General features: G+C 34.1%; 2 protein-coding genes across 2 annotated transcripts; one reads left to right on the top strand and one right to left on the bottom strand.

The window, feature by feature from the left end:
* Window positions 1-195: 195 nt before the first annotated feature.
* Window positions 196-2,064, top strand: LOC137738756 (GPI-anchored protein LLG1-like). Its single transcript, XM_068478231.1, has 3 exons — window positions 196-382; window positions 477-539; window positions 1,608-2,064. Exons 1-3 carry the CDS (start codon window positions 304-306, stop codon window positions 1,970-1,972), a joined length of 507 nt encoding a protein of 168 aa, XP_068334332.1. The 5' UTR covers window positions 196-303; the 3' UTR covers window positions 1,973-2,064.
* An 11,570-nt stretch (window positions 2,065-13,634) lies between these two features.
* LOC137738660 (uncharacterized) lies at window positions 13,635-14,752 on the bottom strand. The gene is made up of 2 exons (XM_068478134.1): window positions 14,495-14,752; window positions 13,635-13,907 (listed from the first exon to the last, which is right to left on the bottom strand). The coding sequence occupies exons 1-2, from the start codon at window positions 14,621-14,623 to the stop codon at window positions 13,797-13,799; spliced, it is 240 nt and encodes a 79-aa protein (XP_068334235.1). The 5' UTR covers window positions 14,624-14,752; the 3' UTR covers window positions 13,635-13,796.

The raw sequence follows: 14,752 nt of genomic DNA, 5'->3' as shown, positions 1-14,752 counted from the left end.
CAACAAAAAAAACAACCTATAGAAGTGGTGTATGTTGCCACTTTTGCGCCCCCCCCCCCCCCCCCCCAAAATTTCATGCAGCATTTTTCTCTCCTCCCTCCAATTCTCTCTCTCTCTCTTCCCTTAAACAAACAGACAAACCTAGAGAGAGAAAGAAATAGAGGGAACCAAAACCATCAACCAAAAAAGAAGGGGGGAAAAGTGGGGCTGAGACTTGAGACTGAGAGGCGCCAGAGGCAGGAGATCGACGACGACCACTTGACATAGGTCATTGGTGCTGCGGTCTCTGAAATTATTATTACAATGGCGTTTTCATCTCAACCCTTTTTCTTCTTTTTGTTCCTTGTATTGGGTTTTGCCTCCTCCACCACCTTTCTCTCTTGTAATTCCCCTTTCATTTCTTCTTTTTCTTCTTTCATTTCCTTTCTACTTATTCAATTCAATTTCATCTAATTATTTTTGTATAAATGTTGCAGATGATATCTTCGAGTCAGGTGGATCATCCACCGGAGGACGTGCCCTTCTTCAGGCCCAAAAAAGTAAGTAATTACAATTAATTTCTCCTTTTAATTACCTATTTTATGTTATCATATTTTCTTTAGTTTTCAAATAATTAATTTGTTCGTCATGCCCATCAATTCAATGTGCTAAAAATGCGTTTGTATATGACCGTTGATAAATTTGCTAATATTTTTCGTCTGTCTTGTCAAGAGTATTATCCAACGTCGGAGAAACCAATGTAACTGATTGCGTATTGGTTTTGAGTTGGATGTTCTAATTCTCTTAGTTCTTGTCACCTCATGCATAATTTTAGTTGAATATATAGGTTACGAAAATGTGGTTGTCTATTGCAGAAGATAAGGTTGGAACATAAGCATAAATAACTATGCTTTTGTGTTCAACAAACATTACATAACCAAGAAACGTTCAATTTTGTATGTATTCGTGATATTATTTGTCTCCGCATCAAGATAACTAGTTAATAACCAAAATACACACGACAATTCATCAAACAAAATACAATTAGAACAAATAGACTGGCACTAGCTTCATTGTTGCATTAAATAAATCTCACTGAATTTTAGTTGTCCTGTTATCTGTTCTATTTGGAATCTTAAATAAGAATCTCTCTCTTCCTTTTAGTATCGGAGTCGTTGCAAACTTGAAAATCTCACTGAAATCGTTGATTATCGGTGTTTGAGTATGAAAACTAGCTCTTACCATATTGCTAGTGAGAGATTTTTCAAATCTTGTATTCATGGATTATTTCCCATTCCTAATTTTATGTTAGGAGAAGGTCTTAAACAATTGTACGTTAAACATTACGCGATGATAGATATATCTAATACAAACAAGTTGCAAACTCTCTAGTAATTTTTTGACTATTCACGTAAATAATTTCATCAAGCATTTTTTATCTCCTTTTTAAATTTGACAATTTTTTGTATTTTAAAACCTTGGTTCACTAAAAACATAACTATAATCCTTCTTTAACCTAACAACACATGAGGATTAGTACTATTATAAAATCCATGCCATGTCTCATCGGCATTCTATAAGTTGCGGTCATCATTCTTTTGTTTTGTATTCTGTTGGGTTATCTGCAGATTGTCCTGTGAACTTTGAGAATCAGAACTACACAATCATTACAAGCAAGTGCAAAGGACCAAACTACCCAGCAAAGAGCTGCTGTGATGCTTTGAAGGATTTTGCTTGTCCTTTTACCAATGAAATCAATGACTTGAAAAATGATTGTGCTTCAACCATGTTCAGCTACATAAACATTTACGGGAAGTACCCTCCCGGTCTGTTTGCATCTCAATGCCGCGAAGGGAAAGAAGGTCTCGCATGTCCCGCTGAGGCACCGAAATCTGATCAGAAGAACAGCAGAAGTCACATATCAGCTACTCACTCCATCATGCTAACACTAACTGCTACCTTGCTTGTATTATCATCCTTTTATAGGTTCTGAGCTGGTGTCAAGTCAAGTGTGAAAAGAACCCTACCTGACCCCCCCCCCCCCCCAAAATTTGTATGCTTTGAACGTTTATCTCTAATTATAAAACTGCCCAAATAGTATAATTTTGTTATATACTTGGCAGTTTATCACTAATTCTGGTATGAAACAAGTTCTTTTGCTTCCTATAGGATGCATAATTGCCATTGTATATGAAAAACCCAAATTACATCTCAAGTTTAAATCTAACTTCCATTAATCCACGAGAGATCACATTAAAGGCTCGTTTGGTACATATGATTGGATTTTCTTCATAGTTAATCATCCTCTAGTCCCCTCCAAATGAAAAACCACTCACTTCCACCTTCAGTATGAGTTAAAATTTGAGAGTTCTTCATTCCAATCAAATCATGTGTACCAAACGGACCCCAAGTCCTGAGAATATATTTCATATAATGAATGTAAATCCTTGACTACAATATATAATGTTCTCAGCCTCGTCAAGTTCCCCTAATTTATTTTCATGGTATCAGTGCATACAATTCATTCATGTCGAGAGATTGTGCATTCTTGCATTCCAGGTCGAGAGTAAGGGTGTTACTTCGAGGGGTCAACTCAAAATTGTTGAAGTCAACAAAAAAATGAGAACTCACTTAACTATCAAAGTGGAAACTAAATAGTCATTTTGTTAATTGATTTCCTCAAACGATTATACTTTTAAGGGCACGTTTAATACATCAGATTGTCCCAGATAGGGAAAGATAACCCCAACTCAACATGTTGTTAATGTTAAAGTGTGAGTATGAGTTTCACATATTGAACCGGTTATAGTGTATGAAAAAGTATTGTTGATAAGCTTAGAGTAATCCTATTCTATTTGGGATTACTGGTATTGAGAATTGTCTCAGGATTCGGACTTAACCTTGTATTTGGTTTGAAGTCCTTGCTTGTGTTGATATCTTTTGGAAGATTTTCTCCTATATTGATTCTAATAGGAGAATAAGTTAGAAAGAGATTCGATGTGTATATATATGAACATTAGGCACTGCTCTTGTAATCTCTCTGCTTATTTCGTTTCAAAGACCTATTATTTGGAGAGCAATTGTGTTTTGTCAAAGAGGAGAAGGCTAATAGTTTTCTCCTTATCCTTGTATTGCAACATTGTTCTTATATTTCGTGATTCAATATCATGTCTGTGATCTATGGACTGGGTTGAGTATATGTCTTACATGTGATATTAGAGCCTAATTGATAGTCGCTATTGAATTCGAAAAATTTGTTCAAGAATTGATGAGTAATACATGGGTGTTCATCATGAACTGTCGAAACCCAAGAAAAGAATAAAAAATAAAAAATTTAATTAAATCATTTTAATTAAAGATATAAACGACACCATTTTGCTAAAAGAGTCGTTGCTTATTATAAAATTTTAAATTTTTTTACTGTTAACAGCCTATGCACTTTGCTTTCTTCTTTCTTTGCTTTTCAGTTGTGTTGGCTGGGAAGTTTTCATGCTTCTCATTCTTTGCGAAATGCTACAAATCTTCTTCTTTTCCATTGATTCTCATCAGATACTGAAAATCCTTGTGCTTGATTTAGAGAGGTATGTTTTTATAAAATTTATATTTTCAAATATTGTGTTTGTTATATTAAAGATTTGAGTTAGATAGCAAGATTTAGACAAATGTGAGTTATGGAAAATCATAATTACAAACGAATATTGCTGAATCAACTTGAAAGTTTTCAATTATTAACTAATAAAATTGCTTCCGTTGCTATTGAAAAATATTATGCTAAAAACTAAACAGAATTTGTTGCATGTGATGTGATTGTTTGGCCATCCTCTTGAACATGTATTCTTAAAGAGATTGTCATATATATGGTTCAATTGATTCATGGTGTAAGTTTGGGGTGAAATGGAAGAAAATCGATCTTTCAAGATTCAATTTGCTGATTTCATTATTGAATTCTACAGTTTCAGTCAAATCCATTAATTTGTCTTATGTGCCAATACTCACTAGCGGAAGTAACTATAAGAAGTGGAGAAGAGAAATAGAGTTACTTTTGACACTTAATGAGTACGATATGGCAATGGACACTCCACAACCTACACCTCTCAATGATAAAAGCACAAAGGCTGAAAATGTTGAATTTGAAAGGTGGAAAAGAGCAAACAAGGTTGCACTCTCAATCTTGGAGAGTGGAATGATTGAGACTGTGCGTGAAGGCATCAAGAAGTGTGACTTAGCATCTGATTATCTCAAGGCAATTAAGGGAAAATTCAAGGTGTCACAGAAATATGAGATTGCACAATATATGACACTTCTCACTACTTACAAGTTTAAATGAGCAATCTCAATCAGGGATCACATAATGAGAATGACAGATGCTGCCGAAAAACTCAACTCCATGGATGTCAAAATTGGTGAAATGTAGTTGGTTTTCATGATCCTGCAAGCCTTACCTCAGAAGTATAGTAAGCTAAAAGTATCTTATAACAATCAGGACAAATGCTGGATAGTGGATGAACTTATAGCTCAATGCGTGCAAGAGGAAAGTTCACAAAAACAAAAGAAGGGCAAGGAAGTTAAATTTGTCAATTTCGTGTAATCTGCTAAAGGGAAGAATTTCCATCCTTGTAAATCTTCTAAATCTAAACCTGTTGATAAATCTATGATGCCTGCTAAGAATTCTTTCTCCTCTAAGTGTTAACAACCTTAATGTGAAAAATAAGAACATTGAAAAAGTTAGATGTCACCACTGTAAAACCAATTGTGACTATATAAATGATTGTGAGATTTTCAAAGAATGGTTAAGCGCTAAAGGTAGAACTGATGTCTATATTTGTGAGGAGGTCGAATCTCATTAAAATACATGTCAATTCTTGGTGGTTTGATACTGGTTCATTAGTCCATATAACTAATTCATTGCATGGTTCATTAGTCCATATAACTAATTCTTGGTGGTTTAATGTTTATGTTGGGGAAGGAACAAAAGTGCATGTTGAAGCTATTGGGGTAGTTAAACTCAAATTAGACACTGGTTTTATAATGCAATTAAATGATGTTCTATATTTTCCCACCATAAGAAGAAATTTGATTTCTGCATCAAAAGTAGTCAAAAGTATGTTTTCATTGGTGATGAAACCTGCATTAAGTTTTTCAAAAGGGGTTCATTAATAGGAAAAGCTTTTTTGAATGACAACTTATGGAAGTTACAATGCACAATAAAGAAAAATCTTCTGCATGTTTTGAACATTACTACCAAAAGAATGTATGGTTTTGAAAACTCTTTTATTCTTTGGCATAAAAGATTGGGACACGTTTCAAAAGATAGGATTTTGTCAGTTGTCAAGGCTAAATTTGATTCCTATTGTTGATTTCAAAAATGCATCCGAGTGTGTTGACTGTTTAAAAGGAAAAATACTAATGTTAGGAAGTTAGATGCTAAAAGAAGTCAAAACCTACTAGAAATCATACACATTGATGTTTGTGGACCTTTTCCAATTAAAACCATTTGTGGTAATTCATATTTTGTGAGTTTCATTGATGACTTCTCTAGACATAGCCATGTTTTCCTTATAAGTGAAAAATCTGCAGTTCTTAAGTGTTTTAAGGTTTTTAAGTGTGAAGTTGAAAAACAATTAAACTTGGTAATTAAGATTGTTAGATCAGATAAAGGAGGAGAATACTTTGGCAGGTACACAAAAGTAGGTCAACAGAAGGGGCCTTTTGCTAGTTTTCTTGAGCAACAAGGCATTGTGGCCCAATACACAACACCAGGTACACCACAACAGAATGGGTGGCAGAAAGAAGGAACAGGACCTTGATAAGGATGGTAAAAAACATGATTTCGAGATCAAAATTACCTGGTTTCTTTTGGGGTGAATCACTGAAGACTGCCAATTACATTTTGAATAGAGTACCTTCCAAAGCTGTGCCTAAAACATCATTTGAATTGCGGATTAGAAGAAGACCTAGTTTCAATCATTTCCATGTTTGGGGATGTAAGGCTAAAGCCAGATTCTACAACCCTAATGAAAGAAAACACGATTCCAATACCAATTCTTGTTTCTTCATTGGGTATTCTGATAAGTCAAAGGGCTTCAAATTTTATGGTCCTCGAGCACACACTCGAATTTAAGAAACCCATACTACAGCATTCCTTGAGCAAGATGATGTTTTTGATTTGGTCCAAGACAGTTTCAATTTTGAAGAAATAGATCACCAACATGACAGTTCATCACATCTAGATTATGGATGTGTTCCAATATTACCTAATCTACCAGTATCCAATAATGACTCAGGTCATGAGATGGATGAGATTGTGACTTCATTGGCAGCTTCTGAAACAGTTATTCAAAATAATGTTCAACCTATACAAGATGAAGAGCAACAAGTTTAAGAACCAAACCATACACTACTTCAGCCAATATTGAGAAAATCTGGTAGAACTAGGAAGCTGGCTATTTCACAAGATTATGTGTAGTTACAAAAGACAGTTTGATTTAGGAGACATAGATGACCTTATAACTTATACTCAAGCAATGCAAAATGCACAAATGGTTCTCTGGCAGAAAGCAATGGAAGAAAAGCTGAATTCAATGTACAGGAATAAGCTTTGGGCTTTGGTGACTTCATCTTCAATAGTTAAACCTATAGGCTATAAGTGGGTTTATAAAACCAAAAGGGATCCTACAGGTAGAATTGAAAGATACAAAGCAAGATTAGTTGCCAAGTGTTTCACTCAAAAGGAAGACATTGACTTCAATGATACATTTTTCCCAGTTTCTTCCAAGGATTCCATGAGAGTTATCACGGCTTTAATAACACTTATAATTTAGAATTGCATCAAATGGATGTTTGGACTGCAATTTTGAATGGAGAATTGCAGGCAGATATCTATATGGTTCAACCTACTGGATTTGTTGAAAGGAGGAAGGAAAGTATGGTATGTAAGCTTAGTAAGTCAATCTATGGACTTTAGCAAGTTTCAAGACAATGGTTTCTTAAATTTGATCAAGTAATGATTGCATATTGCTTTGTTGAGAATAAAATGGATGATTGCATCTACCTCAAGTTCAAAGGATCGAAATTCATTTTTCTGATCCTATATGTTGATGACATTCTTCTTGCAAGCTATGATATTCAGTTATAAAGGAAACAAAAGTTGTTCTTAGTGCTAATTTCGAAATGAAAGATCTTGAGAAATTCATTATGTTTTAGGAATTGAAATTGTGAGAAATAGAAACATAAAGCTTCTTGGTTTGTCACAAAGAGGCTACATTGATCGGGTACTTAACAAGTTTAATATGGAAAATTGCAACAAGGGTGATAAGTTCTGTAAAGATCAATGTCCTAAAAGTGAACATGAGATTAAACTAATGAAGATGAAGCCCTATGCTTCATTGGTTGGTAGTCTTATGCAAGCCAATGTATGTACCAGACTTGACTTAGTCTTTATTTTTGGTTTGTTGGGAAGATTTCAAGCAAATCCAGGTGAGGCTTATTGGGTTTATGCAAAGAAGGTTTTGAGGTATTTACAGAGAATAAAGAGACATGTTGGTATATGACAAAAATGATACACTGGAAATAACAGGCTATACAGACTCGGATCTTGCAAGAGATGTAGATGAGAGGAAGTCAACTGGTGGCTATATTTTCATGTTGTTTAAAGAGGTTATTTCATGGAAAAGTGCTAAACAAACAATTGTGAAGTAGAGTTTGTAGCATGTTTTGAAGGTATGAAACAAGCTGTTTGGCTCAAGAATTATGTCACCGAGATGAAGATTGTAGAATATGTGAAGAGACCTGTCAAGATGTTTTGTAATAATAGTGCAGCTGTGTTCTTCTCGAAGAATAACAAAAGAACCTTAGTTTCTAGATTGATGGATGTGAAGTTCCTTAAAGTCAAAGAAGTTGCAAAGAAATGGGAAATTGAGATACTTTTTCTATCAACTAATCTAATGATAGTAGATCCCTTAACCAAGGCACTTCCAAATAATGTATTCAAAGGCCATGTTGGCAAGATGGGAGTTTTGGAATCTTTTGATCAGTGGGAGTGATTAAGCTATTGAAGATTTGGGATTGCTGACGATGCTTCTTATGTTATGGTTTTTGAAGAAGTACCAGTTCTGAGAAGATAAGTTATTGTATGGTTTTTAATAAGCTGGTTTAATCTTGTTAGTCAGTTCTCTAGCTTAATTTATTTTGGTTTTCTTTAGTTATTCAATTTTTCCTTTTGAGGTGATTAATTTTTTCAAGAAGACATGATTTTATGAATGACAGTTTATTTGCTAGAAAATCGATTTGTGATTTTGTTGAAGCATCTTTCAAGCTATCATTTTTCTGTTCTTTTGTGAGATTGGTTGGTTGATGATATTCATTACTAATAGCTAGTGTCTTAACTTTGTTGTGTTGAGATAGGCTTAAATGAGTGGAAGTAATGCTTTTGGACATTACTGGAATTTTTTGTTCACATGATTGCATAATGCAAATTGAGTATGTTGTGGTTCTTGAATTAGTTATGTGATGTGCAGATGAGATTCTAGAGCTCCATGCTTTGAGATGCATAGGTATAGTTGAATGTGAGTTCAAGTTTTGATTAACTTAGACTTAGTGATCACTTCCATTTTTCAAGGACTAGTTGTCATTTCACATACTCAAGTGGGAGAATGTTAAAGTGTGAGTATGAGTTTGACATATTGGACCGGTTATAGTGTATGGAAAAGTCTTGTTGATAAGCTTGCAGTAATCCTATTCTATTTGGGATTACTAGTATTGAGAATTGTCTCAGGATTCGGACTTAACCTTGTATTTGGTTTGAAGTTCTTGCTTGTGCTGATATCTTTTGGAAGATTATCTCCTATACTGATTATAATAGGAGAATATGTTAGGAAGACATTCGATGTGTATATGTATGAACATTAGGCACTGCTTTTGCAATCTCTCTGCTTATTTCGTTCCAAAGACCTATTCTTTGGAGAGCAATTGTGTTTTGTCAAAGAGGAGAAGGCTAATAGTTTCAAAGCTGCAATGGCTTCGTCTTCTGCAATGAGATCTGCAGGTAAGTTTTCTCCTTATCCTTGTATTGCAACATTGTTCTTATATTTCGTGATTCAATGGCATATCTGTGATCTATGAACTGGGTTGAGTATATGTCTTACAGTTAATGAACCTAATCTTAGTCCAAGACTCAAAGGCTATTGTTAAATGTCATATAGTATTACGGTCTAGTAGTATTCTTCTTCACTTGTAAGTGAGCGGTCTTAAGTTCAATCCTCACTAAAGGTGAATTTAAGCTACATTATTGCTAGCCCATTGTAAAGCTAAGCCTATAGATAATATCGTTTGTTCAAAAAAAAATAGAGACTAGTATTAAATAGTCGAACCCAGTTCTAGTCCAGTCAAATAAAACCCCATAAACTGGGTGTAGTCTGCATTCAATAAAAGTATGCCAAGAATTCGAGATAATATCTTACCAAAAGAAAAACGAATTAAATATTTGTGGAAAAAATCGAGTGCAATTTTTCATCATCCTTTTTGGGTGACTGCATATCGTTGCGTTTGGAATATTTTTGTGAGGGCTAAATTCCTCAACGAAAATCTAAAATTGGTCATCTACTTTAGGACTGGTTCGGGTTGGGATCCCGAACCGAAACCCAAAGCCCAAATCCCAAACCAACTCCTTTCGGGATGCAATTCTTAAACCCGAAACCGTACTAAAATTTTGGTGTTCCCGAATTTCAGGATTCCTGAAATTGTTTCAGTTTTCGATTCGGGATAGGGAATGACTGCAGTCCTAATTTAGAAGATCGAATCAACACAGATCCCAAATCCCAAATTTGCAGACACACCCTAAAAATTCAAAGAGTCAACAATACAAAGATAGAAGAAGCCCTCGATCAAAATTCAAAAGCAGAAAGCCAAATACAAAGATATCAAGCAGTAATTGAAATAAGGGGATTTTCATTAATTCTAAGTCTCCAAATTGAAAGTTCAAAACCTTCTCAATTTTGGAATCCAAATCAAAATCAAGGTCCAGTAATTTCATGAATCTTGGCACCTTCATTATCATATTAGAGAAGCTTCGGTTTGGAGGTCGTTCGAGGTGGAACCATGGAAGCCTGGATCTGGAATATGGAGGAGTCATAAAGGTGTGGTGGTCGGTCGGATGTGCTGAGTCTGCTCAAAAAGGGAGAAGGAGGAGGAGAGTACAATGTAGAGACAATTCGAGAGATTAAAGAGAGTGTTGAGTTTGTTGACATAGCTGAGGAGGAAAGGAGAGAGTACGGAGATATTTGAGAGTTTAGAGAAAGAGTGCAGGCCGTCTGAGTGAGAGAGGAAGTGCTGACACATTTGAAAGATTAGAGAGAGTGAGGTCTTTTACCCAACGGTTACAATTTATTCTAATATATATAATATATGATAAATAAATGTATAATATGCATACAAATCGGTTCGGGATTACCGAACATCTGCAAACCAAGTCCCAATTCCCGTACCGAATCCATAGGATTTTTTCGATATGGGTTACCGAACTTTTCAGGATTTTTTGATTTTGAATTCAGGAATTTTCGGTCGGGTTCAAGTAATTTGGGATTTTTTTCCAGCCCTAATCTACTTGTCAAACTTTAGCTCCAATACCTAAAGTGCTTTATACCTTTGCTTCCAAACGGTGACAGATTTTGGTGCTTGGTAGTAACCAATAATATACTTTACATGTCAAACTTTAGCTCCAAAGCCTCCAATACCTAAAGTGCTTTATACCTTTGCTTCCAAAAGGTGACAGATTTTGGTGCTTGGTGGTAACCAATATTATACTTTCCTTCAGTATTAATTAGTCAATGAAATTACTTTCAAATAATGCAATATGCCCGTTTTAGCACATCATCTTGATCACACACTAGTTGCTCAAGAGTTTTTATTTAAATATCTAATTTGCATTTATCCATATTTTTTACCAGGATGATCTTGTTAAAACAAAAGTTTAAAATAAGACTATAAATCGCTGGTATAGAAACTTACGGCTTTTTATTTTCTCTTTTTCTTGTATGTGTTAAGGACTTAATAAGATGGTTGAATTAACTGTACTAAGTAAGCAAGAGAAATTCTTTGCATTTTCTTAAAATAAGAACATGCTTGATAAAGCTTGTTTTTAATTTTTCTTTGATCAGTTCAATTCAATAATTAAAAAAGAAAAAAAGTTGTGCAAAAATATTTTTTAATACTAAAAATATAATGCAAAGCGGATGGGACGGTGCATGCCTGGTCAAATACCTAATAGTTGCAATAAGCAAAGCAGATCTCCAAAAGGTAGGATTGTTGGGTTCACACAAAGAAAATGTTGGCTAAACGTGGCATGACCTCACGCTAAATTGGTCATTCAATGGTGTTTCAAAAAAAAAAAAATGGTCATTCAATGAATCAATATACAACTAGTTGAATAAGTTGTGTTCTTTTTTGTGAAAGTGACACCAAATTTTAATGGTGCACTTTGCAATTAGCTCCTGTTTTGTGAGATTGGCGATTTTGGTATCAAATAGCTTTTTTTATGATTGATCATTATCTGTTTGATGTATATTAATGGCTAAAGAATCTTTAAATTAAATGAGTTTTTGCAGATATGATCTTTAGATGATAATAAAGACAGTGAACGATTCTGATTGGATGAGGATCCTCTTTGTGGGGATCCTAGGGATCCTCACATCCTAACCGTTCATCGTGCATCGTAAGATCATAAATCATTTGAATTTTTTTTATTTAAAATTAAACACAAATAGTATTTGACGAAAATTGGCCGCACGATAACCTACACCACCTATCCTTACTAAGGTAGAGAACCTTCGTAATGAATGGATATTTTTTTTACATATAGCCACCATATGGATGCTATCATGTTTGTCCGATGAAGAGATGTTAATCATATACAGAAAACAAGTAAGTTCCCTATAAGACCATCTCTAATGGTTGAGCTAAAAACCAAATTTTTTAGCCCGAAAAATTTAGCTTTTAGCCCAGAAATAGCTTTTCTACTCCAACCGTTCTAGCCTAAAATTTTAGCCCGGGATTATTAAAGAATGAATTTAGGCTTTTTTTTTTGTTAAATTAATTTTTTTTAAATAAATATGTAGACTATCGTAAATTAATTTTATGAATATTTTAATCTAAAAAAATTTAAATTCCGATAAATATTGGGTGGAGTCCACTTTGATTTCTGGGCTAAATTTTGGGGGGGATTTGGCATTGGTTTAGCATTTAGCATTTAGCCCAAAATTTCCCCTTGGGTTGGAGTAGGTTTGGGGGGGAATTTTGGAGGATAATTTGGCTTTTAGCCCACCATTGGAGTTAGTCTAAAGGAAACACAAATATTATCCTATTTATTAATTATATATCTTTAAAATATAATTTTATACCGTTCATTCATACTAAAACACATGAAATTGATGACACCACTTGTTGGTACGATGCATCTCATCCATATTTTGCATATACGTGGTCCATATATTAAGAGAGTGTTATTCTTGCCAATATATATCACATGAAAACAACTTCCTCAGTTTTAGTTTGACAGCTGCTTTGGACTATGGGTTAAGAAATTTTTTAGCTAAAATACTATGTTTTTAGTTTAGGTACTAATGTAAAAGTCAACTAAAACAATCCTATACATACTGTAATTCAAAATAATTTACATGATCAACACTAATTAATCCTACCACGTTTTTTTGACCTACCAACTTTTCTTTTAGACCGGTTGACCAAATTTTCCAACAACTAGCCGGTCAAATTTTTCTGTTTGAGTGTCACTGTACAACAATGAACTTAATAAAAAAAATTACAAAAAAACATATTGAGTAATTGTAAACTCACACTATAAACATGTCCGATCAATTTTCTCAAAATTCTCTAATTTTACTGTGTGTATATATGTAAAAAAAACATATGATCACTCACACAACAGTACAAAACTAAAGATGAAAAAGTTGCATATTATTTTTTTAAGTCGCTGTTGAACAATGACTTGAAATTTTCGGACCAATGGATAAATACTTCGGGCACAATGATGGTGATCGACGCAATTTCTTGCACCGGAAATGGTGACATATGAGTCATGTCCAATGGGGATAAAAATATAGATAATGTTTTGCCCACAGTTTGTGTCTTAATCCAAATAGAATGGGATGAATTGGGAAGAATACAACCAATAAATACATACACTATCTTCTGCCACATCATTTCATTAAAAATCAAAATAGCTACACCACATATCCTTTGACATCAAATCATTAGTCAATTAGTGACACTTAGTACTTCAATTTAAAAGTTTTTTTTTTTAATTTTTAATAAATGAAATTTTTTAAATTTGATTATGTAAGTAACGAGTTGGATAACAATTTTATTTCCCTCATTTTTAGTGTAAGGATATCTTTGTATTAAAAAATCAAATGGAAAAATGACTTTAGAATTACTAAGACTAGAAAAACAAAGTCAAAAATATTATATTAATTTCCACGTAAATATATAAGGGCAGCCCGAAAATGTACAGTTACAATTCTTTTAATTCTAAGAGGATTTATTTGGCATAAACCCATTATCATCTTAACGTTTTATGTCAATAATACAAAATAAATTTATTCTCATCTAATGTATTATTGACACGCAACCTAATATTTTTCATGTACCATGTAAGTAGTAGTTCTTAGTACTAACTTCATCCCATTACCAAAAGGATCGAAATCCAATCTTGAAGTTGTTTTCTCGAGATGGAAGATTGGATCAAATCATCAAAGGAGACAAAAATATTTAGATTACAACATATAGAAAATAGAGGCCGCCTAATCTTATCTATGAGCAGTAACCAGCGTTTCAATAAATCTCAACCCATCGAACTTGGGCGCAAATTTCTCGGTCGAAGCCGACGATTTTTCTTGATTTCTCTTGCACCCAGTCTCCTACAAAATCAATAGATTTATCCCTGCTTAATTACAGTATTGTATAAACACGTCAAATAATATTATTTAAACACACAAAATTAACAAACAGTTCCTAAGACAAGTGGAGTCGACAAACAATGATACAGTCCTCTCTATTCGAAACTATGTCGATAAATGTGTCCAGATTTTTTTATTGAAATAAGAATATCAAGCTGTAGACACAAGAGAAATACTGAGGGAACTCTGAAAAGTGTAGTTCTCTATGAACTCTCTGCAATTTCACAGTTTAACGTTAATATGTAAGAAGAATTTCATTTTGAGAGTCCCTAACATTTCTAGTAGGCAAAATATAGCAGAAATTCATGAATAAAATTAGAAATTAACAACCAGCGTATATTTTGTTTCTCTAATACTCGTTTGGTTAAGGTTAACTAGTAAGTAATAAAATATCCCAGACCTCAGTCGTTTTCCATTTTTTTTTCTCAGCAGCCAAACAGAACAGGGCAAATAGAAGCAGAGCATCTAAAGCTGAATACTAACTACGAAGCATGGAAAACGAAAAGACAAAAAGAACCCATGAATTCAAATTAAGATTATTTAATTACCTGGTGAGAAAATCGCATGGTTGAATCAGACACAAAGCTTGAAGAAGAAGAAGAAGGAGTGGCGGAGACGGAGAGAGCAGTGGCCGAAGCGGCGGCGAATGAGACCGCTAAAAAGCCTGGCTTCTTCATGACTGGAAGAGACGAGTATAAGGTAGCTAGCTAGTTGGAAGGTTGATTGGATATGGAGAGCCTGGCAGTTGGGAGACTGACTGTTTGTCTGGTGGGAAAATGAATGAGAGAAAGTTGAGTGGGCAGTTG

The sequence above is a fragment of the Pyrus communis genome, chromosome 7, assembly GCF_963583255.1.
Source record: "Pyrus communis chromosome 7, drPyrComm1.1, whole genome shotgun sequence".
Lineage (NCBI taxonomy): Eukaryota > Viridiplantae > Streptophyta > Magnoliopsida > Rosales > Rosaceae > Pyrus > Pyrus communis.
The sequence above is the reverse complement of the archived record's forward strand: the minus strand, read 5'-3'. Positions and strand labels throughout refer to the sequence as shown.